The sequence below is a fragment of the Triplophysa dalaica genome, chromosome 14 (assembly GCF_015846415.1).
Source record: "Triplophysa dalaica isolate WHDGS20190420 chromosome 14, ASM1584641v1, whole genome shotgun sequence".
Classification (NCBI taxonomy): Eukaryota; Metazoa; Chordata; class Actinopteri; order Cypriniformes; family Nemacheilidae; genus Triplophysa; species Triplophysa dalaica.
Window position 1 is genome coordinate 18,021,428 of NC_079555.1, and position 27,322 is coordinate 18,048,749.

The 27,322-nt window shown below is 39.9% G+C and overlaps 1 protein-coding gene across 3 annotated transcripts; it reads left to right on the forward strand.

Moving 5' to 3' along the window:
* Window positions 1-980: 980 nt before the first annotated feature.
* On the forward strand, window positions 981-25,522 carry zbtb38 (zinc finger and BTB domain containing 38). Of its 3 annotated transcripts, XM_056766442.1 has the most exons (4): window positions 981-1,239; window positions 2,070-2,173; window positions 21,142-24,412; window positions 24,551-25,522. In XM_056766442.1, exons 2-4 carry the CDS (start codon window positions 2,147-2,149, stop codon window positions 24,880-24,882), a joined length of 3,630 nt encoding a protein of 1,209 aa, XP_056622420.1. In that variant the 5' UTR covers window positions 981-1,239; window positions 2,070-2,146; the 3' UTR covers window positions 24,883-25,522. The 3 variants fall into 3 exon arrangements, with proteins under 3 accessions (XP_056622420.1, XP_056622418.1, XP_056622419.1); XM_056766440.1 differs by having other exon boundaries at window positions 21,142-25,522; XM_056766441.1 differs by lacking the exons at window positions 981-1,239; window positions 2,070-2,173 and adding an exon at window positions 16,014-16,487 and having other exon boundaries at window positions 21,142-25,522.
* Window positions 25,523-27,322: the final 1,800 nt, after the last annotated feature.

Genomic DNA, 27,322 nt, shown 5'->3' on the forward strand with positions numbered 1-27,322 from the left:
AAAAGAGTAGTTCACCTTCAAAATGAAAATTCAGGTTTGAAATGAAAAGTAAATGATGACAGTTTTCATTCTGCAGGTGAGCTACTCATTTAAGCACCTTTATTTTTAATAGTGTATGATATTATGAGCTATGATATATATATACAGGTGATTTATGTGATTTTGAAAATGAGAAATGTAAATTATATTATGAGTCATGAGTTATATCATGATGCCATAGAAGAAACTTTTTTTATTCTATAGCATCGCTCAGAAGAACCTCTTAAGCACCTTCATTTTGTGTGTGACTTGTGTAGAGTTTTGATGTACCATACAAAATTAAGGTGCTTAACAGGTTCTTATACAGCGATGCCATAACCATTTTTGGTTCCACAAAGAACCATTCCCCAAATTACCATTTTTCATACATTTTCCCACTACTAAGAACCTGTTGGTTCTTTAGATGTTGTAGGTTCTTTATGGAACAAACCAGCCAAACAGTTTTTCTATGGCGATGTTTAAAAAAATGTTTAAGGCTGTATCCTAGCTTTACAGGGACCAAAAGCTATACTGTAGGTAAGCCAATTATTACTTTGTGACATTGTCATACTTTGTACATTGACCAACCAGGGAATCTTCTTAATCTCTACCTAGAGATGATGCAACCGTATTGCATAAACAAACTCATCTGCTCTCTACAAATGGCTCGGGTTTTTCTTGCAATGTAAGCTAATGGGAATATTAGCACATCTCACCTCAACAAGACACACGATTAGTCATGTCTATGGCATGTAGGGTGTGAAATGAGTTCACTTAACAAGCACCACTAACAGAATGATGAATGCTAATGGATGTTTAGACAAAATTCTCTCTTTCTCTCTTTCTCTCTTTCTCACTCTCTCTCTCTCTCTCTCTCTCTCTCTCTCTCTCTTTCTTTGGATCAGGAAAGCGGCTTGATGACGCATTAGATACTGAGGCCTCTGGTAGGATTGCTGGGCTGGGAGAATAACAGAGAGGCGCTGCTTTGGCAGGCCCTGATACTTTAACACACACACATTCACACGCACACGAGCACAAAGGAAGCACTGCGGAGAAAGACCAGCTGATCAGTCCCTGAAGGACAAACAGTGCTGCTGACATGCTCTCTTTCTCTCTTTATCTTCCGGTCTCATTTCTACACAGCAGAACAGAACGATCTCACCCGGGCCAGACTGTTGACATCTGCCACAGCTCAGATATGGAGGAGGAAGACTAGATCAGGTACATAAAAAGTCCGGCTAAAACTTTCTCTCATTTACTCTCTTACTCATCCATACCGAGAGAAGTGGGTGCTGTCGTCCATTAATACTGACTAACGGGCTTTCCGCTGTGGAAACTGTGATCAGATCAAGTGTCGCGAAGCGTTGCGAGTACGTGTTTGTGTGCGCAGGATTGTTTTGAATATATAGCCTACTGTGGGAATCTTTAAAGATGGGCATTCTGGAGCCGCTTCTTTACTAAAGCATTGTGTTTTTCTTGATGATGTTCCAACGAGGAGGAGACTAACTATGATGGAACAACTTAAATGCAAGCAGAATTAAATAAAATGCTTGTTGCACAAGAATAAGTATTAGTTTCATGAAATCCTGTAAAAAAATAAATATGCAGTGGGGTGAAAAAGTGCACATTAAAACAGAGGCAACATTTGGAACTCAAAACTACTTTGCATGAAAGGTCAGATTTCTATCTAAGCATACAAGATGATATCCATACTGTGGAAAGTTCTCGAATCAACATGAATCAAAAAGTTACTTCAGATAAAAGTACCTGTCAAATGCATAAATGGAAATAAAAAATATCTAGATTTACATTGTGTATAAAATTGTGTAGCCCATGCTGGCTCAAGTGCATGCTGTCAGACAAGCAAAACAAGGAAAAAACATTTACACAGAGTGAACCTTTCTGATGTTTTTCACACAAAATTGGAAAAAAAACTAAATAGAAAGAAGTCATACTTTTGGCCTCAAACTTGTTGATCCCACTGCATATTACACACAAGAGGCGTAACTGAACTGGGTCACGTACTGAATCTTCTCCACCATGACCACCAGGGGGCACAACACTGTGGTTCCTCTCAAAGACGGCTTTAATCGCACCAGCTGGGACCAGAGGAAACACAATCTTGGTTATGAGGAGCAGTATGAAGAACCGGAAGGTTTGTCATGTCATTTTTATCTTCCAATGATCTTTTAAGTATCATTATTGTTAGAAATGTAAAGCTGCACCTTCTTGGTTTTGCTAAAAACAGACTACAAAAAATAGTGCTATAATGCAACTAACATTTGATATTGCATTGTTTTATCCTAATCTTCACCTAAATTTTCTTTCATATGCTCATATTGAAGTTTCATATATTCATATGGTTTTGAAAAGCTGCAAAGTTTCCCCTCAGTAACTCATATTGAAACACAGCAGCCCACGTAGGGAGCTAGGCCTCATCTCGCTCATCAGAGTAATTCGTCGAAGTCTACAGCTTGTTTTCTTTCTTTTTCTACTTTACTAAGGCCAAGTTGGTCTTGAGCGGAAGGTTTATTTGATGAGCGTGGGCGTAGCGTTAGCATAACTAACACACAGGCCTGGCTTTGACAAGGCCTCGGAGCTCAGATAGGTCTCTGTTAGCATCTCTGATGTTCTCATAGAGGAAACTGACAGGCCGCAGTTCACATGTATTATTAAATGACAAAGAACAAAAGTACTTCAGTCATGCAGCATTTGTGTGCTAAATGTTGGCACAGAGTGTTCACTGCGTACTAGTAATGAGCCATTAATGACTGTTATGTGGCAGGAACCACGAGCCCATCGCGCCTCAGGGTTATTCAGAAGCGGCACGCTGTGTTGTTGTAGAATTCTTGGAGGGAAATTGAAGTGTTGATTTGCTTTATTTTTTTTGTTTATTAAATGGTAAAGATTTGGTTCAATTATATTGCAACATTTACATTACATTTACGCATTTGGCAAGTGCTTTGGATTGCATTATTAAATACAATTGTTTCTGAGTAAGTGCAATCCCTGTGTTGAACCCATGATCTTGGCGTTGCAAACGGTATGATCTAACCACTGAGCAACATGAAAGCGCATGGTGGTAGTAACAGGAAACAGTCTGGTAAAACAGAAATAAAATCTTTCCTATTATGGTCCAGTTCTCTGGTCGCTTAACTGCTTAATGTCACATGCGAATACAACTAGAGCATACAGGAAAAAGATGTGGTCCACTGCAAAAATATTGCCTCACCCACAACACAGAATTTGTATGATTAGAAATAATATTATAAATCTACACAAAATATAAGAGTAGATTCATTTAGAAAGCAACACATAAAAAATCCTGTAATCTTTGAACAATGATTAAATATTGAATTAATAATAAATACTAAATAAATGAATAAATAATCAAATTAATATTTTTCTTAAACACCTTAATATGCATGGGGCCAATGAGCGGGCCGGAAAGGCATTTTATAAAGTGTCTGCATTTTTTTATTACCTTCATTTAATTGTCAAAAACTATGCATCATTTAAAAGCTAAAACACTCCACATTCATGTTCTGAACTTGTTTTAGCAGTCAATACAATGCTCAAAAATAGGGGCGCTTGTGACATATTTTAATGAGTTTATATATTCTGTTCACACTTATTACGACAAATTATATTTTGACCACAACATGTCCAGTTATTTGCGATTAGGATTTTTACAAATAATTGTATGATAATTTTGATTTGTACCTGTCACAAACTGCTCCGATACTTGCAGGTCCAAATGCAGCTTTATTACAGGAAATCGGGTTACAAACAGGCAATGAGTTCAGGGGAGGCAGCAACAATCAAAAACGAGATCACAGGTAAGAGGCAGGCAAGAAAGGTTCACAAAAGACAGTGGTACAGTCCAAGGTCCAAAAACACGGGTAATCCAAAACAACGAGAGAATGCTCAGAAATGCAGTTGACACACAAACAAGACTTCACAATGACAGAGAGAATGAACCAGGCTATATAGACATAGGTTATTGCAAACAGGTGAGAGTGATCAGTGTTCAATGAGTCCGGGTAATGGGTTATGGGAAATGTAGTGTGCAAAGACAGTCTGTGTGATGAGGGGAGTGCCCTCTAGTGGATTTGTAAAGGCACTCCAGCTGGTGAATGTGACATAGCCCCCCCTCTAAGGGCGGCATCCATATGCCCCCAAAAAGTCCTGGAGGGCGGTGGAGCAGAGGTGGAACGGGGGAGGGTTGGCAGATCAGGTCCATGATGTGGAGTCATAGGGGAGTGGAGGATAGGCGTACCGGGGGCGTGGTGTAGAGGGGCAGGAGGCCAGGGAGGCGCAGGCTGGTCAGGAGGCCAGGGCGTGGCGGGCAGGTCTGGAAACCTGGGCGTGGCGGGTAGGTCTGGAAGGGCAGATAGGCAGGGACTCCGGAAGACCACAGTAGTATATCTTGGACGAGGCAGGGAACTCAGGAGCGTCCATCTTGGACGAGGCAGGGATCTCAGGAGTGTCCATTTTGGATGAGGGAGGGAACTCAGGAGCGTCCATCTTGGACGAGGCAGGGAACTCGGGAACGACTGACGAACCGGCTCGAAGAACACAGGAACGCTGGACAAAAGGCCACTGGAAGGCAGGACGGGACCGGCACGAAGACCATTGGAAGGCCGAACGGAACTGGCTCCAAGACCACTGGAAGGCTGGACGGGACTGGCTCAAAGACCTCTGGAACGGGAGAACAGTCCACCGCCCAGACACATAGCAGAGCAGCAGCCACAACTGGCAGAGCTGAATCCAAGGACCTCTCCTCCATTACGGACGCCACCTGGCCTGAGACCACAGGACTTGGGACCACTCCTATGGAACGGACGCCACCTGGCTAGAGACTCAACTCAACTTAACTTTATTTATGTAGCGCTTTTTACAATTTTCATTGTTACAAAGCAGCTGTATATGAGACATATTGACTATAAGTAAAACAACTAAGGTATATATACCTGTAAAAACAAGAAAAAGGTGAAAACACAAAAGACAGACATACAAATGCTCAGCACACACAATACGCATAAATACTTACACACATTGACATAGACGCACACACACAAACACACTCACACACACACACGCACAGTGAAAGCACACAATTGAGATAAAGGAGAGAGAACCACAGGTCAAATATTAAACAGACTATAAATTCCTATATGCAATAGTAATTATGTAAAACTTCTGAATTCTAAAGCAGCTTCCCCGGCCAGGCAAATAGTGCAAAACAGTATGCAATCGGTGGCGAGGAACCCATAACTCCAATCAAGAAAAAAACCCTCAGGAGAACTCAGGCCCAACCAGGGGATTCCAGTTCCCCTCTGGCAAAAGCTGCTGCCTATGCACAAGCTCAACAGTGCTTGCAAAACAAGGCTAAATAAAAAATAAATAAACATACTAATAAAGTCAATCATAGATTTAAGATTATCATTACGTAGTGAAATCGTGTCAAGTCGCTGCGTCCTTTATCCAGCTCTATCATCTCAGCTCTTGTCTGGTCACTGCTTCCCATTCTCAGCTCTACCGTCAGATCTGGGCATGAGTTGCATCCTGCGGTAACCTTGGAACAAAAAGACAAGACTGGCTGAGAGTAAAGTACTGTTCTGCACTCTTTGATGCAACAAGTACATCATTTGTTGTTGGATGTGTTCCTGGTTCCGGTTGATCTAAATAATGCAGCCTAAAGGGTTAATATTATGGAGGTGTAGTGTATGCAAGATTAAAAAGATGCATCTTTAGTCTAGATTTAAACTGACAGAGTGTGTCTACCTCCCGGACAGTGCAGGGAAGAATATTCCAAAGTTTAGGCACTAGATAAGAAAAGGATCTACCACCTGCACTTGATTTTGAAATTCTAGGTATTACCAACTGACAGGAGGCCTGAGAGTGTAATGCACGTGGAGGACTGTAATACAATAGAGGTTCACTCAAATACTGCGGCGCTAGACCATGTAGGGCTTTATAGGGATTTAGCAAGATCTTAAAGTTAATGCGATGCTTTATAGGTAACCAGTGCAAGGTTGACAAAACCGAGGTTATATTTTGTAATAGGCCTGCAGGGCAACCACCTAAGAGTGCATTACAGTAATCTAGTCTTGATGTCATAAATGTATGAATTAATTTCTCTGCATCTGACAGTGACAGCATATGACGTAGTTTAGACATATTCTTAAAATGGAAAAATGCAATGTTGCAGGTGTTGGCGACATGGCTCTCAAATGACAGAGTACTATCGAATACAACGCCAAGATTCTTAGCTGACAACAAGGATTTTATGGAGCATCCGTCAATAGTTAAGCAGTATTCTTGGTTGTTACGTATGGCGGTTTTCAGTCCAGTAAGTAACACTTCTGTTTTGTCCGAGTTCAGTAGTAAAAAATTGTTACTCATCCAGTTTTTTAAATCAACTATGCATTCCTTTATTCGATCGAACTGCTGGGTTTCATGAGGCTTCGAGGAAATATAAAGTTGAGTATCATCAGCATAACAGTGAAAGCTAATTCCATCCATCCATCCATTTTCTTCCGCTTATCCGGGGCCGGGTCGCGGGGGCAGCAGTCTAAGCAGGGATGCCCAGACTTCCCTCTCCCTAGACACTTCCTCCAGCTCTTCCGGGGGACACCGAGGCGTTCCCAGGCCAGCCGGGAGACATAATCCCTCCAGCGTGTCCTAGGTCTTCCCCAGGGTTTTCTCCCGGTGGGACATGCCCGGAACACCTTCCCGGGAAGGCATCCAGGGGGCATCCGGAAAAGATGCCCGAGCCACCTCAGCTGGCCCCTCTCGATGTGGAGGAGCAGCGGATCTACTCTGAGCTCCTCCCGAGTGACCGAGCTTCTCACCCTATCTCTAAGGGATCGCCCGGCCACCCTGCGGAGAAAGCTCATTTCGGCCGCCTGTATCCGGGATCTTGTCCTTTCGGTCATGACCCACAGCTCATGACCATAGGTGGGAGTAGGAACGTAGATTGACCGGTAAATCGAGAGCTTCGCCTTGCAGCTCAGCTCCTTCTTCACCACGACAGACCGGTATAGCGTCTGCATTACTGCAGAAGCTGCACCGATCCGTCTGTCAATCTCCCGTTCCATCCTTCCCTCACTCGTGAACAAGACCCCCAGATACTTGAACTCCTCCACTTGAGGCAGGAACTCTCCACCTACCTGAAGTGAGCAAGCCACCCTTTTCCGACTGAGAACCACGGAAAGCTAATTCCGTGTCGCTTTATTATATCTCCGAGAGGTAGCATGTATAATGCGAAGAGCAGAGGTCCAAAGACTGAGCCCTGTGGTACACCGTACTGGACTTGCGATTTGCGGGACAACTCATTGTTTATTGCTACAAATTGAAAACGGTCGGATAAATAAGACTTAAACCATTTCAATGCTATTCCGTTAATTCCAACGTAATTTTCGAATCTATGTAGGATTATGCTGTGGTAAATGGTGTCAAATACAGGACTAAGGTCTAGCAGCACCAATAACGAAATACAGCCACGGCCAGACTCAATAAGGAGATCATTTGTAACTCTGATCAAAGCAGTCTATGTACTGTGACATGCTCGAAATCCAGACTGGAATTCTTCATTAATGTCATTCCTTTGGAGGAAGGAGCATAATTGAGTTGAAACTACTTTTTCCAGAACTTTAGATATAAAAGGTAAATTCGATGTAGGCCTGTAATTCCCTAGTTCTCTAGGGTTGAGTTTGGGTTTTTTGACAAGGGGCCTAATAACAGCCACCTTAAATGCTTTAGGCACATGTCCTAATGTCAGAGATGAATTAATAATACTAAGAAGAGGATCTATAAGTTCTGGTAGCATTTCTTTCAGTAGTTTTGTAGGTATAGGATCTAGCATGCATGTTGTTGATTTAGCTAATCTTATGATTTTAGACAGTTCATCATGATCTACGGTAGAAAATAATTGCAATTTCTCCTTAGTGGTGCTGTAGTTAGTTTGTTCAGCGGGTTTCACTTCTGGCTGCATTGTTATAATTCTTTCTTAATATCTTGGATTTTACTAGCGAAGTAGTTCATAAATTCATCACTGTTATGCTGATAATCAGAATCTGATGTCGCTGACGATTTATTTTTTGTTAATTTAGCCACTGTGTTAAATAAAACCTAGGGTTGTGTTGGTTTTTTTTCTATTAGTGATGAAAAGTAGGCAGATCTAGACGTTTTTATGGCATTCCTGTATTTTAGAGAGTCAAACATTCCTGACATCAAGTCAAGTCAAGTCAAATTTAAATGTGCTGGCTAAGGCTAATCGTAAATACAGTAAGATTGTTATTCATGTCGTCACAAATGATGTTAGACTCCGTCAATCGGAGATCACTAAAGATAATATTAAAGAGGTGTGTGAGCTCGCAAAAACGATGTCAGACACTGTAATATTCTCTGGCCCCCTTACTGCTTACCGTGGTGATGAGATTTATAGCAGATTATCATCACTAAATGGCTGGTTGTCTGAGTGGTGCCTGCAGAATAACATAGATTTTATAAATAACTGGAAGAGTTTTGAGGGCAGACCTGACCTGTTGAAACGAGATGGTCTCCATCCCTCCTGGGATGGGGTTTCCCTCCTCTCTAGAAATTTGGCACACAGTCTTAATAATGCTAAAATCTGACTACCTAGGGCCCAGGTCAGGAAGGAGACAGAATGGCTTAACCAACTGTCTGCTTGCCGTCTCGCGTTACAGAATACACAAAATATACAACATGTAATAATCCCTTCTTACAAACAACATAAAATAGAGACTGTGTCTGTCCCCCGGATTAGCAAACATAAGATATTGCGTAAACCTCTTGAAAGTAATTTAATAAACGTTAAACAAATCAAACATGAACAAAATACAGATAATCAACTGTTACGACTCGGATTGCTTAATATTAGATCTCTCTCAAATAAAGCACTTTTTGTTAACGATTTGATAACCGATCATAAAATAGACATGCTTTGTTTGACAGAAACATGGCTAAAGCCAGATGATTTTATTACTCTAAATGAATCCGTTCCCCATGATTATTACTATAAACACGAGCCTCGTCTAAAAGGTAGAGGGGGAGGTGTCGCTGCACTTTACAAGAATTCTTTTATTACCTCTCAGAAGTCTAATTTTAAATACAATTCTTTTGAAGTCATGGTACTTCACGTATCGACACCTAATACTAAGGACAAAACATTTTTAAAATTTATTCTAGCTATTGTATATAGGCCTCCAGGGCACCACACAGATTTTATTAAAGATTTTGGTGGGTTCTTATCAGAACTAGTACTGCCGCAGATAGAGTCCTTGTCGTCGGTGACTTTAATATCCATGTAGACAATGATACAGATGCCTTGGGACTGGCTTTCAAAGACACTCTTAACTCCATGGGCGTTAGTCAACATGTGTCAGGACCCACTCACCTTCGTAATCATACTTTAGATTTAATAGTTTCTTATGGTATAAATGTGGACGATGTTAAAATCGTTCAGCAGAGTGAAGATATTTCGGATCATTATCTGATATTATGTTTGCTTCAATGGCCTACGGCTGCAAATCAAACTCCTTTCTTACAAATATGGTAGAACGATTACTTCAACTACCAAAGATGCGTTTCTCGATAATCTGCCTGAATTGTCTAAAATATCTAGCATGAGTAATAACGTTGACGATTTTGACACTACTATTGAAAATTTTAACTCTACTTTCTCGGAAATATTAGACATAGTTGCTCCTCTACGTTTAAAGAAAATTAAAAATAGCAGCCCAACACCGTGGTATAATGAACACACTCAGACTCTAAAAAAAGCATCCCGTAAAATGGAGCGCAACTTTAAGAAAACGAATTTAGAGGTATTTCGTATAGCATGGAAGGATAGTACTCGAAATTACAGGAATGCAATAAAAACGTCTAGATCCGCCTACTTTTCAACACTAATAGAGGAAAACCATCACAACTCTAGGTTCTTATTTAACACCGTGGCTAAATTAACAAAAAATAAGTCGTCATCAACGTCAGATTCTGATTATCAGCATAACAGTGATGAATTTATGAACTACTTCACGAGTAAAATCCAAGATATAAGAGAAAAAATTATAACAATGCAACCTGTAGTGAAATCCGCTGAACAAACTAACTACAGCACCCCTAAGGAGAAATTGCAATTATTTTCTACAGTAGATCACGATGAACTGTCTAAAATCATTAGATCATCTAAATCATCAACATGCATGCTAGACCCTATACCTACAAAACTACTGAAAGAAATGCTCCCAGAAATTATAGATCCTCTTCTTAGTATTATTAACTCATCTCTGACATTAGGACATGTGCCTAAAGCATTTAAGGTGGCTGTTATAAGGCCTCTTTTAAAAAAAACCAAACTCGACTCTAAAGAACTAGGGAATTACAGGCCTATATCGAATTTACCTTTTATATCTAAAGTTCTGGAAAAAGTAGTTTCAACTCAATTATGCTCCTTCCTCCAAAGGAATGACATTAATGATGAATTCCAGTCTGGATTTCGAGCATGTCACAGTACAGAGACTGCTTTGATCAGAGTTACAAATGATCTGCTTTTAGCGTCTGACCGTGGCTGTATTTCGTTATTGGTGCTGCTAGACCTCAGTGCTGCATTTGACACCATTGACCACAGCATACTTCTACATAGACTCGAAAATTACGTCGGCATTAACGGAATAGCATTGAAATGGTTTAAGTCTTATTTATCCGACCGTTTTCAATTTGTAGCAATAAACAATGAGGTGTCCCGCAAATCACAAGTCCAGTACGGTGTACCACAGGGCTCAGTCTTGGGACCCCTGCTCTTCGCATTATACATGCTACCTCTAGGAGATATAATAAAGCGACACGGAATTAGCTTTCACTGTTATGCTGATGATACTCAACTTTATATTTCCTCGATGCCTCATGAAACCCAGCAGTTTCATCGAATAAAGGATTGCATAGTTGACTTAAAAATGTGGATGAGTAACAATTTTTTACTACTAAACTCGGACAAAACAGAAGTGTTACTTACTGGACCGAAAACTGCTATGCGTAACAACCAAGAATACTGCTTAACGATTGACGGATGCTCCATAAAATCCTCGTCATCAGCTAAGAATCTTGGCGTTGTATTCGACAGTACTCTCTCATTTGAAAGCCATGTCGCAAACACCTGTAAAATTGCATTTTTCCATTTTAAGAATATATCTAAATTACGTCATATGCTGTCACTTTCAGATGCAGAGAAATTAATTCATGCATTCATGACATCAAGACTAGATTACTGTAATGCACTTCTAGGTGGTTGCCCTGCGGGCCTATTACAAAAACTGCAACTGGTTCAAAACGCGGCAGCTCGAGTTCTTACACGTACAAAAAAGTATGAGCATATAACCCCGGTTCTGTCAACCTTGCACTGGTTACCTATAAAGCATCGCATTAACTTTAAGATCTTGCTTATTACCTATAAAGCCGTACATGGTCTAGCGCCGCAGTATTTGAATGAACTTCTATTGTATTACAGACCTCCACGTACATTACGCTCTAAGGGGTCCTGTCAGTTGGTAATACCTAGAATTTCAAAATCAAGTGCAGGTGGAAGATCCTTTTCTTATCTAGCGCCTAAACTTTGGAATATTCTTCCCTGCACGGTCCGGGAGGCAGACACACTCTGTCAGTTTAAATCTAGACTAAAGACTCATCTTTTTAATCTTGCATACACTACACCTCCATAATATTAATCCTCAGAGGATTTAGGCTGCATTATTTAGATCAACCGGAACCAGGAACACATCCAACAACAGATGATGTACTTGTTGCATCAAAGAGTGCAGAACAGTACTCTACTCTCAGCCAGTCTTGTCTCTTTGTTCCAAGGTTACCGCAGGATGCAGTTCATGCCCAGACCTGATGGCAGAGCTGAGAATGGGAAGCGGTGACCTGACAAGTGCTAAGAGGATAGAGCTGGATAAAGGACACGACAACTTTGTTTTTCCTACAACATTTCAAATGCTATTAGATTTTAATGATAATCTTTAATCCTTAATTTTTATATTTTTACTAAGCCTTGTTGTGCAAGCACTGTTGAGCTTGTGCAGAGGCAGCAGCTTTTGCCAGAGGGGAACTGGAATCCCCTGGTTGGGCCTGGGTTCCCCTGAGGTTTTTTTTCTCGATGGGAGTTTTGGGTTCCTCACCACCGTTTGCATATTGTTTTGCACTATCTGCCTGGCCGGGGGGGCTGCTTTAGAATTCATACTTGTATTAAATGTGTCTCATGTACAGCTGCTTTGTAACAATGAAAATTGTAAAAAGCGCTATATAAATAAAGTTGAGTTGAGTTGAGTTGAGTAGAGTACTGTCCTTCCATGCTATACGAAATACATCTAAATTAGTTTTCTTAAAGTTCCGCTCCATTTTCCGGGTCGCTTTCTTTATAGCCTGAGTTTGTTCATTATACCACGGTGTTGGGCTGCCATTTTTTATCTTCTAAAAAAAAGGCAAGAGCAACTGTGTCTAATGTTTCTGAGAAGGTGGAGTTAAATTTTTTATTAGTAATGTCAAGATCTTCAACGTTTTTGCTCATGCTAGAGAATTGAGACAATTCAGGCAGATTATCGAGAAACGCATCTTTGGTAGTTGAAGTAATCGTTCTACCATATTTGTAACAAGAAGTTTGATTTGCAGCCGTAGGCCAGTGAAGCAAACATAATATCAGATAATGATCTGAAATGTCTTCACTCTGCTGAAGGATTTTAAAATCGTCCACATTTATACCGTAAAATAGTATTAAATCTAAAGTACGATTACGAAGGTGAGTGGGTCCTGACACATGTTGACTAACGCCCATGGAGTTAAGAGTGTCTTTGAAAGCCATTCCCAAGGCATCTGTATCATTATCTACATGGATGTTAAAGTCACCAACGACAAGGACTCTATCTGCGGCCAGTACTAGTTCTGATAAGAACCCACCAAATTCTTTAATAAAATCTGTGTGGTGCCCTGGAGGCCTATATACAATAGCAAGAATAGATAAAAAAATGTTTTGTCCTTAGTATTAGGTGTTGATACGTGAAGTACCATGACTTCAAAAGAATTGTATTTAAAATTAGACTTCTGAGAGATGCTAAAATAATTATTGTGAAGTGCAGCGACACCTCCCCCTCTACCTTTCAGACGAGGCTCGTGTTCAGTGTAATAATCTTGGGGAGCGGATTCATTTAGAGTAATATAATCATCTGGCTTTAGCCATGTTTCTGTCAAACAAAGCATGTCTATTTTATGATCGGTTATCATATCGTTAACCAAAATCGCTTTATTTGAGAGAGAACTAATATGAAGCAATCCGAGTTTTATTAAAGGAGTTGCAGCTTTATTAAAGGAGATCAGGTACAAACAGGCAATGAGTTCATGCCAGGCAGCAAACAATCAGAAACGGGTTCTCAGGCAATGGAGCTTTCATACTGTACAGCTTGAGATTGGAATGTGGTTCAACAGATTTGCTTCCTTTCCCCTTGGGAAAGACTGTCTTATTGGAAGTAGTTATTAGCTATTAACACCTGCTACTCAATGAATCAAGCAAGCCATCACCCTGAACGCTGGGCCTGTTATTGTCCTGAGAATACTCTTCGGAAACACTCACAAACAGTAGTATTTAGCTACAAAAGAATTTCGCTGCTAAAGAATTGGCTACACGATAATGAGTAAAATGATCATCAAAATATATTTGCTCAAAGTTTTAAACATGATTAATGATCGATTATTAGTACTTTTTCACTTCAGCATATTTATTACACTTTACAGCCAATTAATAAAAGACGTTATAATCTTTCACCAGTGGCCGATTGTAAAATTTTTTTAAGAGGGATGGTGTGGTCAAATATTTCTGTTATAAAATATATATCATAGTAATTCAAATGTAATAATAAATGGGATGGTAAGGGAGGATGGTGGTATTAAGGAGGGGATTTTTTTTGTAATTCTTTTAGCAAGGGGGATGCCAGCCCCGCTTCCCAAAGTGTGTTATAATCCATACACTCTGCCCCACAAATAAACAGTCATCATCATGATGTTTTGGGCTTGCTAGTAAAACATGAATATTGTGGCAATTATTTCTAATTAATTGCAGGAGGCGGAAATCGTAATCCATCCATTTTTCAAATCCGCTTATCATCTGTACAAAACCCATCACAGTGATCCATATACTGTACATCTACATATATTATTTAATAAAAAATATATTTATTATTACAATTCTATAATTTTTCTTATTTCCTTGGCTTTTCAAGGTCTAAAAAACAATTTTATTGTAATCCTGATATTATCACGTGCAACCCCAAAATTCTGTATCACACTTGTTTTTGGTACAAAAGGACATTTAGTACAAATGAGAGTTTAAAAACACAATACCATCTCAAAGGACACATCAGGACACTATTGAATACAGTCTTGTGTCACAGCTGCTTGTATTCACGGCTCTCAGGTAATCTGCACTCTGCCCTGTTTCCAGATATAACCGCTGCTATCTGCGCATTGGGTTCACCAGCTGCACTGGAAGCAGCTTTACGTAAGATTTAAAGAGACACTTCATTCTTTTTGCTTTTTCTTAAAATAAATATCAGAGACGCGAACACTTACGCAATGGTTTCCAATTGCTCTCCATTTAAATTCATTGTTGTCTAGGAGAAATGCAAGCTCATTGCAGTATGCAAGATGATGTTGCTTGTTAAATCCCTCTCAGATACATAAACATTCTGAAAATGCTTGGTTATTTTCATTGTTGTGTCAAATATACATTTTCTGGCTTAATTAAACCCAACGGCTGGGTTTTTCTCTTTCTGACCCAACGCTGGATTGAACAAAAAATCTGATTTGTTTTTTACACAAACTAGCTGAAGTGCATGCTATCAAAGGGGACAAATGGATTTCTTCAATTCATTTAAACTTTATAATTCAAACTATAATTCTGATAATATCATTTTGTATAAAATATCTAAACAAAAGTATTGTCACTAGTGGCAAGATGTCAAGATACTGTGGACCAATATCATGTTCCATTAAAAGTAACATTTTTATCAGGCATGTTAATAAAAAAGCAACATACTGATTTTCATTATGTTATTCACAAAACATAGAAGGTTATTGTGCAAATTGTCCGCTGTATTCATTTTCATAATAATGACCCAGTCTGGGCCATAAAAGTAATAACCTGCGTAAGGCAATGTGAATTAGCTCCACCTCCTTTTTTCTTCCCTTTTCTCCTATTCCCTCCCTTCCTCTCTCACGCTCTCGGCAGAGCAGCCGCATCCATCAGCATCCATGTTGAAGGTGAACCCATAGTCATCCAGCATCTTTCCCTTCACCTCACAGTTGCTACAACCTAGACTTACTAATGCTGTTTCACAATTTCTCCATGATCACTCTTATTGTTTTCCTCTCGAGTAACCATTTTGTTTTCTGCTTGCTCATGCACTCCACCCCGTTGCCACCTGCTCTTTCTGTGTGATAGCAGAGATGAGCATTTGAGAAGCAGCCTGTTCGCTCTCTCACCCATCCTCTGTCCTTCTCTTGCAAAACCACCCTCCCACAGACACGCACACATAAATATGTCGCAGCACACTTAACGGTATGCCTTCATTGGGATGTGCATATACATACCAACCCAATGTTTTCCATTTTAAACAGACAAAGAGCACGCTGTGGGTGAGGGACACAGAATATGAGTGCATGTGAATTTATATTCATAGCCCGTCGCAATCATTTTTTTCTTTGGGGGGGCATCAGAAACAACAACACGTTATTTATTACACACGATGGAAAGTGCCACCCCTGCCCTGCGAAAATAAGGTATTGTGACACCGGTGGTTGCGTTGTTGCAAATGCATCCACGTCACAGTGTATGCTCTCCTGAATCCTGCTCTCCTCCTGTGCGCATTTAAACATACAAATCCGGTCTTTCATTCCCGCCGTTGTTTTGCACTGGGTAATGAAGTTGCAGATAGCATGCAGCATCTTTTTTCCGCTGCTAATAATGCACAGACAGCAGTGGAGCTGCCTTCCCCACTATTTATAAACTCCACAGTGGGAGAACAGACCCCGGTGGCCAGCTAGAAATAGTCTGGTACGACTTATAGCAGGGTGCATCGCAGCAGACTGATGCCCCCTGCCACCTCTGGACTGGGCGTCTCATGCAGAGAGGGCATTGGGACTGGGGTGAACGAAAAAGAGAGAGAGTGTGCAAGAGAAAAAGAGAGAGAGAGAGCAGGGTAGACTTATAGGAGAGGCTGTGAACGCAGCAGCGAGCTGACGAGTTGAATCTAAAAAAAAAGCTGTAACACTTTCGCCTGCAAACGAAACATCTTTTTCCAGCCATCAGTGGATCGCAAGGACGGCGTAGGAAAGCGAGAACAATGTTTTCCGCCCTCTGTCCATTGAGGTGCATTTTCTGATTCAATGAAATGAAGGTACGTTCAGCATGCTTCACCCTACAGTTTCGAGCAGATACAGTCAAGCACGGTTTTGCAGGGCAGCGCAAGACGACTGATGTGGTTTTATCTGTAATAATGAAAGGAAATGTTTTCGCTTTTTGTTTGACTGGATATGTCGTACTTGTACAGTTTTTTCTCTCTTTTTGAGCTGAATGTTTAGAAGGATTTAAAATTTTTACACTATTTCGCCCACTATGTCGCAACCGGTATGGTAAGTTACGTTAAGCAAGGGTGTGGCAGACAGACAGACATCCACAGATAACGATTGCAATTTTACGCCTGTATTAAAAATTTATATCAAACGATGCAAAGCGAGAACGGAAAACCAGCAAACACAATAACGGTTCCTAATTTTAGTTTTTTAAGGTGAAGGGGCCCTTCGTCACAAATAAGCGTATACGTCTAGTTTCTTCTGTCTGCATACTACTTCTCTAACACACAAACAGATAACACCCATCTCTGACCCATCATGACCCATCTCTCCTTTCCGTTAGATCCGTTTCTCTCCACGCGGAAAACGCAACTGTCTGCTCATCCGCCATTCATCCAAACCTCAATAAGTGCTGCGCCACAGCATGTTGCCGTGACAACAGAGGCCTGTCAGACAGGGAACAGGCAGATGTTTTCCAAGCGATTAAAACCGAGGTCTGTCTCCCCCTGTTCGGATTAAAATAGATCAGTGGCAGGTCGATAAATCTGCCATGCGTATTTGTGCAGCCTTTTTTCAGCTGTGATGTTGAATTTAGGGCAGGAGTACTGCCTGAGCAATAACTCCGTCTCATGAAATTTTTGTGAGGTGGCAGATTAAATGCGGTAGATGTCTAATTTGTGTTTGAGTCGTTTCCCTGTCTCATTATGAGTAACGTTTAATGCATCAGAGCGACCACACAACAGCATGAGAAAACCTTCCTGTGAACTAGTTTTGCTGTTTAGGTGCTTGTTCAGAAATTGAGACTAGCCATTCATTTGAGAAATGTATTTAATGATCAGTCAGTACGTACCAAAGAACGTGCACAAGCGGCCATTTTGCTTCATGTCGAGATTTTTGTTTCAAAATGGCTGCTCTGTCGCAAAAAAATTACCAGAAGCATGCAAAGCTTTTGGGTACTGACCGAACCCTTGTGCATCGCTAAAATAATCATCGCCTCCACAATACAGACCGTTTATAGGGAGTATGCACTAGAATGCATCCACAGAAAATGTCCAAAGCGAATGACGTAGCACAACCTCATCAAAGAGTTTGATATCATCAAACATATCAATAACAACTAACTATAATCCATAATATTGTACCTTGCTGAAAAAGAACACAAGGTAACCAGCTAGACCAGGTTATTGGCTAGTAAAAGTCACTTTGGAGAAAAGTGTCAACCAAATGTTTCTAAGGTGTTTCTCTACCTTCAGGAAATTCGGTCTTACATATTGAGAACAAAAAGAGAGAAAGAGAATCTGCCCTTTGTTCATTTCCTCATTGTGATGCAGTCAGTGCAAAACGAATGAGTCAAGCGAACGTCATTGGGCTGATGACAGATCAATTTAAAATGCAGTTTTCCCATTCAAAATCAGACATACATGTTCAATTATATGAAACACGTGCGTAATGTGTTAAATTATGTTTACCCATGACTTAACACGAATGACATAATGTGACTTACACTGAGATATTTAGACTTTACATTCACAAGAGACAAAGTATACAGTCCTGTCCTAGTAAAGCTGAGATCTTGAGACATCTTGAAATTAAGGGCATCCTTAATCCTGGCATTTATTTTGAAAGTCCCTGTAACGTCTACATGCAGCCATTCTCTCTTCTTTTTTGCTTTCTAGCTGGTGGCATATTCCTTACGTTTATTAAAAGAGCTTTAACGCTCTTTAAACGTTTGTTGAAGCTCTTTTAATAAACGTAAGGAATATGCCACCAGCTAGAAAGCAAAAAAGAAGAGAGAATGGTTGCATGTAGACATATTAACATGTTAAAATGTCAGGCTATGATTTGTTTTTGCACTGTCTCCATTACATTTGTTACAAAAATAAATATATATATTTTTAAATATTGTTTCTGTGAGATGTTTCTTGCTATTCGATTGTGTTCACCTGTGATTTGCTTGTTTATAAAACTGTGTGTTTTGTCTGTTGCTGCCTTCAAGTTCGCCTGATAAATTCTTATTTCTGAACAAGGAAACCATAATTAAAATATGATACATATTCTGGTCTGTCATAAAACATGGAATTAACATAGTACTTCTAGTTTTTGAAGACAGCTTTATAACCTATAAATGATGTACTGTTGTCTTAAAAAAATTTTTTTGCGATTACAGCTTCAGCTGACCATTAGTGAGAATGTAACTTAAATTATGATATAAATTCATCTGCACTTGCAGCGTTATTTGTGCCCCATTTTATTTAGGTTCTACATCTTATTTTGTTTTTTGTTTCACTGTGCTCCTAAGTCAGGACAACTAATTTTGTCAGCTTTGTTATTAGCATTCTTTTTTTAAAGCTATGTTTAGGGTCAGTAATAAGACTTTAGACCTGGAATAAGTAAACCAAGTTGTGTTTCCGAGAATTAATTTTTCTGCAGCAAGGCAAACTCTGCAGAACGCAACATGTCTATTAAACAGAGATGTAAGATGTAGAAAATGGAGGAGCAGCACATGTCTCTTATGCTAATCAACCTGAAATTTCAGCTTGGTGAGTGTTGTGTGCTCATGACAGCGAAGACCAGCAACATCCCATCACTCTAGTACACTTCATGGTTTAAAGACCAAATGTTTTTTGTCATAGCAGAAAGAGTTGCTACTATCTAAAGACTCATGCTCTTTAATGATGGAAGAGGCAAAACAGATCAAGTCTCAGGGCCTTTCCAGATCAGTTTCTTCCAAGAGCTCAAAAGACAAAGCTTTGGTCTCTCAGTACTGAACCTTTGTCTAAACCTCTTCTCTCTTCCCTTAATTGTTATATTCTTTGTTTACTTTTTTCGAGTTATCTTGAGTCCTGTAAGTTGTCTTAAAATTCTTGCTTTAATTTTCATGCTCACGCCATGTTCCTTATTCTTTTCTATAATTGTTTGTGTGATCTGCATGTGATTTTGATGTAATGTCTCCCTTTTTATTTTTCCGTTTCTGCAATATTGACCTCAGTCACTCGAGAACATTTCAGATAATATATTTATAATTAATACAATTTTGCTGAACACAACTAACATGCATCAATATTTGCAATATTGCAAATCATAAGCAATGTACACATGGTACAAAATGTATGATTTTCGTAAAAAAAAATTGGCACTTGTACTTGTACAGACATTACAATTGTTTTAATTAAAGCCAGTTTAACATAAAAAAAAAAAAATTAACTTAAATGCAACATGTAATGCAAATAATAGCAATTATGCATATACTGTAATGATATTCTCATTTGATATATCAGTGTTATAAAGAACAGGCTAACAGCAGTCCGATGGAGCTGTAATGATCTAATAATGCTGGTGAATCAGATATTGATCTAGCAGGGTTTAATGCATATGACAGTGGTTCTCAAACTGGGGGCCCCGAAATGGGTCCAAGGTGGCACAGTTTTTGTGCCATTATATGAAATATATAAACGTCTATCATAAATTTATTGTAATCTAACATCAGAAAGTTAATGCCAAAATAATTGATGTTCCAGCACTGTATAGTTGAATGTCTTTGGTATAATTACATTTTTTAGTTTAAGATCATAAGTTTTTATTTTGGTTGGATACAAAGCAATGCGACCTACACAAGCTCTAGAGCTGAGGTCACTAGACTAGAGAATGGTCTGCCCATTTCTTGAGTTCAGTCACATCTGTCTGTTCAGTCATGTTACTCATGTACGTGCTATAATGGTGCTGGTATTGTTAGTGGTAATTTTGTTTAATGTTTAACTGTCAACCTAACTACTTTCCAAGAGAGTCACTATGTCAAATAATGTTAAAATTGTACAGCGTTGTCTTACATTTACATAATATTATATGTAAATTGCTGGTTATTATTTGTTTTTGTGTTGGCTTGCTCACCGGGAGATTGCATTTATTTATTTATTTATTAATTATATATTATTTATTAGAATGATCTTGCTTGTTCTATAAACACCATGCACTGAGCTGTGTTTTATCTTTTCTTTTTTTCCTGTTTTCCCCTGTAAAGCTGCTTTGGAACAATGCACATTGTGAAAAGCGCTATATAAATAAACTTGAATTAAACTTGAATTGAATATTAGAAAAGAAAGTTTGCTACCCCTTTTTTCCTTATGTTTGTCAGCCTTTTTTATGCTTCATTATTTTTATGACTTCCCTTGGTTGCTGCCTTATAGTCATGCCATGTGATGGACAAAGAGGTTTACTATTTTAGTCCTGCTGCCATCTAGTGGTAAACTATGATAGTATAATTTATTGTCCTCTCCCAGTAGTTGAGTCTCCTCTTCTTTTTCTCCTCTACTTTAAGTAGTGATTAAATCACAAAGTATTTTTTTTACAAATAATGTAATTAAATAAAGAGACTCATTGAACATATAGACCTTTTGGAGATTAAAAAGCTAGCTCACGAGTCCTGACTCATCCACCCACAGATTTAAATTATTGTTTATATTTTGTTTCTCCCCTCTGCAGATGACTGTGGTCAACCCCATCCCTCTTGGCCTGATGGACAGCTCCCATCCCCAATCTGTCCTCAGTCGTCTTAGCGAACAGCGTTCACAAGGTCTCTTTTGTGACGTAATAATAGTTGTGGAGGACGTCAAATTTCGCGCTCACCGAAACATTCTGGCAGCCACAAGCGGATACTTTCACAATGCTTTCAAAACACCTGACGTGTACACATACAGCCAGGTGCTGGAGCTTACAGATTTGAAATCTGAAGTCTTTGCTAACATCCTTAACTTTATCTACAATGCTAAAGTGGAGTCGAGCAGTGCAGAGGACAGCAAGTCTCTCGTGGCAGCCGGCAAGAGGTTAGGAATTCCTTTTCTGGAGAAACTACTGGACTCTGAAAGGCAGAACTCAAGCCTGTTGCAAAGCCAAGCCTCTGCAAGTCAAGGAAGACCAAAAAGTCAAGCAAAGTTGGAAGACACTTGCATGCTAAAAAAAGAGACCCTCAAGCCAGAGGAGTCAGACTGTTCCAAAGTACCGAGAATCACCAATGCTTTCTCCATTACAGAGGTTGGAGCAGTGAACAACCCATTCTCTGCCCTCGACCAAAGCAACAAAGTTATAGAGGCATTAAAAGAAGGCCATCCTTCATCCAGCCCCCAATCTACAAACATACCACCTGTAGACAGCGAACCTGGACATACCTTATCTGAGCACTCGTATGCAGTGAGCCAGGGGCAAGAATCTAATGATATTAAAGAGATTAATCATGGGAATGTAAAAAAAGCTACCGTGCTTACTCTGGTTCAAGCTAAGACTTCAGTTAATCATAGACTTTGCCCCATAAAGAAGCGGCTAATACACAGTAAGGTCATTCCACCCCTCTCAAATGGTCAAGCACCAAACATGCCCAGCACCAGTGTCACATCTCCACAGGAAAAGGCTGCTGCTGCTGCCCCAGTATCTTCCTCCGAGTTGTCCTCAGATGGCACGCCAGAATTACAATCCAGCCTCAACCTGTTACCACCACTTGACGTTGCAACCCTTCAGGATGCAGAGCCACCTCCTGTCAGTCCTCAGAATACAACCAGTGTTGCAATCTTCTGCTGTCAGCAATGCCCCGAGACCTTTAGTGACTCAGCACTTCTCACCATCCACATGCAAATACACAAGAGATTTGTCAGTCATTTGTTTTGCAAGTACTGCCATAAAAAGTTTATGCACCTGAAAAGGTTACGCAATCATGAGCAGGTTTGTGTGAAGTCTCTAAAAGGTCCATCTGAGTTAGAAACAAACAATAAAGAGTCTTCAAGGGTCCATATCCTCAATGATACACAAAACGCAATTAACGTGCAACACTCTTTACCTCCACAAGATCTTCACTTACCTTTAAGTTTGGACCCCACGTTGACCAGTCCACTCGAAATGCCTCAGGATCAAGTTAATGGGACTGTAAACACTAATAGTACTTCAAGAGTGTATAAATGTTCTGTATGCAAACGTGCTTACGTGACCATTTCCAGCCTAAAAAGACACGAGAATGTACACTCATGGCATAGAGCTTATCCTTGCCATTACTGCAGCAAAGTTTTTGCTCTGGCTGAGTACCGCACCAAACACGAGATCTGGCACACTGGGGACCGTCGGTACCAGTGCATTTTCTGCTTGGAGACCTTCTTGACCTACTACATCCTCAAGAATCACCAGAAGTCTTTTCACGGCATAGATCCACGACTGGCTGTGAATAAAAAATCAGCAAACGGTGGACTCAAGAGTAGTGTCTACCCCATAAAGCTCTACAGGCTTCTCCCAATGACATTCAGAAAGAAGCGTTATAAGTCTTATAGCCAAACATACTCCGAAGGAATCGAGAACCATGAAGATTCCTTTAGTGCACCGCTGGACAGCGGTTCACCTCAAGCTCTTTTTGAGAGTTCAGTGCCTGCTGTGAATTCAGATGTTGTCAGCGGTCAATCATTATTCTCAATGCCAGTGACATTCATGGCCACTCCGAAAATGATGGCTACAGAAATGCCTCGTATAAGTTTTGAAAAACCATGTGACCAAAGCATAGAATTTCCTATGCCTTCTGAGAAAGATAAATCTCAAAAACATATCTCTACTGATTTTCAGAAAAAGTCTACCATACCAGGATTTGATGGCAAAGGATCACCGCTTTTCAGCTACAGATTCACGGATTCTTCAAAAGCAATACAGAAAAACACAGGGTCCTTGCTTGTAACCCATGGAAATGACACACCTTCAACAGAGAAAAACACAGAAAACGGCACAGATATTCTTCCATTTCACAACATTCCATCAGTCTGCTCCTTCGAAGGGTTGAGCAGGCTGAGTGAACTATCAGCAGCAGCACAAACCATTGAGGACATGGCCAATCAGCTGCTTCAGGCGAGGCCTGAAAGCATAACACAAGATCCAACACCTAGTGGAAAGACGGAAACATACATTGCCAAGCCTGCATGTCCTGGTCCATCAGTTGACAACCAGGTCCTCCCCCTCTGCCAAATAACAGTGAAGATTGGCAATGAGGCAATTGTTCGACGTAAAATTAAAGGTTCAAAGCTGTTTCCAAAGAAAAGGAAGAGGAAATGCTGGAGGCAAGAGGGCACAAGTCAAAGTAGTCCTGCAGAGGACAGTCTTGGAAGCCCAAGTTTACGTCTTAGAGCAGAAGTCACAACATCGGTTGCAGAAAACGAATCATACGATGACCCAAATGACCCCGAAACTGACGAACTATGGCGTCCCTATTACACATATAAACCTAAAAAGAAAGGCAAGAAACTGCGATGCAAACAGAAAAGGATAAAATCTATGAGATGCTATACCAGGCCGCTGTCAGCAGAAGCAAATGAAGACTTGCGCAAAACACAGTTTTCTCCAGATAAGAACATCTCAGCAGAGAAATATGAGGTTAGAAGGGAGCAAAGACATGGCACCCAAAGGAAAGCTTTCCCGTGTCACAGCTGTGACAGCTCTTTTTCCAGCCAGACCTCCCTCAGCATGCACATCATCAGCTGCCATCAGCCATGCTGCCGAATATGTGGTAAACAATGCCCCCCTGAAGACACATCTAGCACAGCTGGTCCCAATGCAGAGGGCTGCGGTGAATTGATCTGCAAAAGCTGCTCAGAAGATGGCTCCTGTTTTAACTACGATGTGGCACCCCATAGTCTGAGCACGGAAAAGCGCCACAGATGTTCCTACTGCCCTCAACGGTTTCTTTACCTTGCCACCAAGAAAAGTCATGAAAAGAAACACCTAGAGAAGTCAGGTAAAGGACACCATTGCAGGTATTGCTCAAAGGTTTGTAAATCAGCACTGCTGTTGGATGTGCATGAAAGCAAGCACTTCCAGGCAAAAGATGAAGATCCTGACATGAAATGTAAAACAACCATTTCATGTCTTACAGGTAAAGAGCGCAAAAAGCAGTTCAAACTTGAGCCTTGGGAAAACACGTATACCGGCTCTGAATTCAAGCCAAAGATTCGGGAACCCATGGACAGAGAAACCAGGGGAAATGATCCTCTACTAACCAATATTTACAAGAAAACATCTTTTCCTTTTGCAGCAGACAAGTCTTTCGCTTCCATTTCAACAGAGATAAAGAAGAGACCATCCAAGAAGAAGAGCATTTTGGACCGTTCTAAAGGATTTGGATTTGAGGGGCACAGAAGGGACTCTGTGGGGGCTGTGATATGGGGTCCACAGGATAGAGTTCACAGTACAGGTACAACCAACTGAAAACTCTCTCCATCTCTCACTCAAGACTGCCTGTAATCAAAGGAACCTCCCTACAGTTGCCTAAGTCAGAGCAATGCATTTATGTAAAGAGGAACCTCTTTTTCACACCCACAACAGGAAGGAAATGCATCCCCTGCTGATGTCACATAGTACACTGAAATTATGTAAATGAGAGTGATGTTTGAGAAATGGAAAGAGCAAACAGATGAAATTATTAGCAGATTGACTTTAAAGTTGAGAGAACTTGTAAAATGAAAAAATATAGTATTTTTGTTCACTGACATGAAGGACTATTAGTAATTTTCCATGTTTTTCTATGAGAAGAGACGTGGTTTTATTTTTATACGTTTTTATTTGTCTAAGTCAGGGGGATCTTCCCTATGTCATTGCTCATTGTGTATTCTATGCATCAAGTAAAATGAACACCTAGCAGCACCTTAAAGTAAAAATAACTGATAAACGATTGTACCTTTTTTATAACACCATCATTAGCACCATTTCAATATAGTCATATTAGTTGTTGCATAAACACATAAATTAACAACTCTTGCTGAAAATGATTTCCAGAATGTACTTATGTTTCAACCTTCAACAATAAATTTTAATAAATGCATTGAAATAAAATAAAACACACAAGACATATGTTAGTACACATTTACAACATGTTACAATTGTTTTAATGTTATTAAATGTGCAAAATGTCATAATTATGAACTTTAGTCAAAGTAGATGCAGTAAATTCAGTAGGTTATACAGTGTTCGATCACATTTTATATTTTTTGCAACAAGGTACACTGTTGAAAAAAATGTTTTGCCAGATTTTTCATGTATCTTTTAAAATATGGTAAAAAACTACAATTACAGCAAATGACAACAAATTTACAAGAAAATGGGGAACAAATTCAGTTTTCTAACAGGATTTGTTTTGACAGTGTACAGGACAGTAAAGCACAATGAACAGACTGTACTTCTATTGCTCACAGACTTTCTGTGCTCATTCGCATCAAATTAGATATGGCAAGCAACTACCATGACTAAAGTCTATTACAATGTAGGCTGATTTTCCTGCAACTAATAAAATATCAAAACAAAAAGACAATGCAAGTAGCCTACATTACATACATTTACATTTTGAAATGACACATCATCATGGAGAGTGAGAGAGAGAATGAGTGAAACAGACCTCAAGAGTTCCTTTTCCTCTTGAAACTGCTGACATGCAAGTAGGAACTCTGTTTATTCATTCAGTCTGTCTCTCCGTGTCCTCGCTCTTTCTTAATTTGGGCCTCAGTGCTGACCCATCTGAGAAGCTCATTCCCATTTTTCTGTCAGCCGTCCACACAAGGCAGCATTCAGAGTGTCCCATCCAGGCCTACGTGACACCAGAGCCAGATGATTTGAACTCTCCCCATCATCAACCCCACCCTCCTGACATATGCGCAGATATGGTAGCAGGTTTGTGCCCACAACCAAAAGCATATCAGTATATCATTTTTTTCTTTAAGAGTTTTCATTCATCCGGATCATTAGGAAATCTGGTACCTTGTTTATTGGTAACTGTACTTTGTTCTCCATTCTTTCAACTACTTTACCAGACTCCACTAGCCTATCAGATATTCATATGTTTTGCATGTCTAATCCATCTGCCAGTCTACTCAAATATAATGTTTCCTGTCATAATGATGCAAACAGTCAAATAACAATTGTTATACAACTACAATACATGTGTCATAAAAGGGTATTTTTATTTTCCACAAAATGTGCATAATTCCAAATGCAACATCCCGATTCCAAGCTTCCATTCTTCTTATATCTAGCAGAGATACCAATGCTGCCCTTTTCGTGCTAGAAAATGGCTGGCCCAAAGAATTTCTGCCTGCATTCAGTGTAGCAAAAATTAAAGGTATAAGGGTAGTTTAAAGCTTGTTAAAGCTTTAGTGTTTTCAAGCATCTAAAAAGTAGTATGAATATATATACTTCCAAATAATTTCCAAGTCTGATTCAAATGAGTCTCAGCCTCAGACATCCCATGGTCCACTGGCTAAACGTCTGATGCAGAAGGCACAGTTTTCTGGAAACACTTGTATGTTCGAAGTAGTCATCTGATTGGTGGAATTTCACAGGATTTCCGGGAGACACGTTCGTGAATGTCCACCAGTCTGTTAATGTGGTGACATTTCGACACCTCTCAACAAGACGCGGCACAAAACGAAACGTGATTGGTTGCTTTATCTGTCAGTCATATGGTCTCTTGGGTGGGGCTTTGCCAAAGAAAGTGGCGAAAGTTCCAGACCTTTAGTAAGAAGGTTTGGCTACGCGAGACTAAATTCAAATTACCTATAAGGTCTGTTATACGATTTACTAAACAGTATAGACAAGACACTGGAATGATGGTACAAGATGTACATAATTAGAGTATCTAGGTCAACAAGTATTAATG

Coding starts and splice junctions, on each gene's coding strand:
- zbtb38 (XM_056766440.1), top strand. CDS start 2,147: ATGAGGAGCAGTATGAAGAACCGGAAG. Junction 2,174..21,141: donor GCAGTATGAAGAACCGGAAG/GTTTGTCATGTC, acceptor TCCCCTCTGCAG/ATGACTGTGGTCAACCCCAT.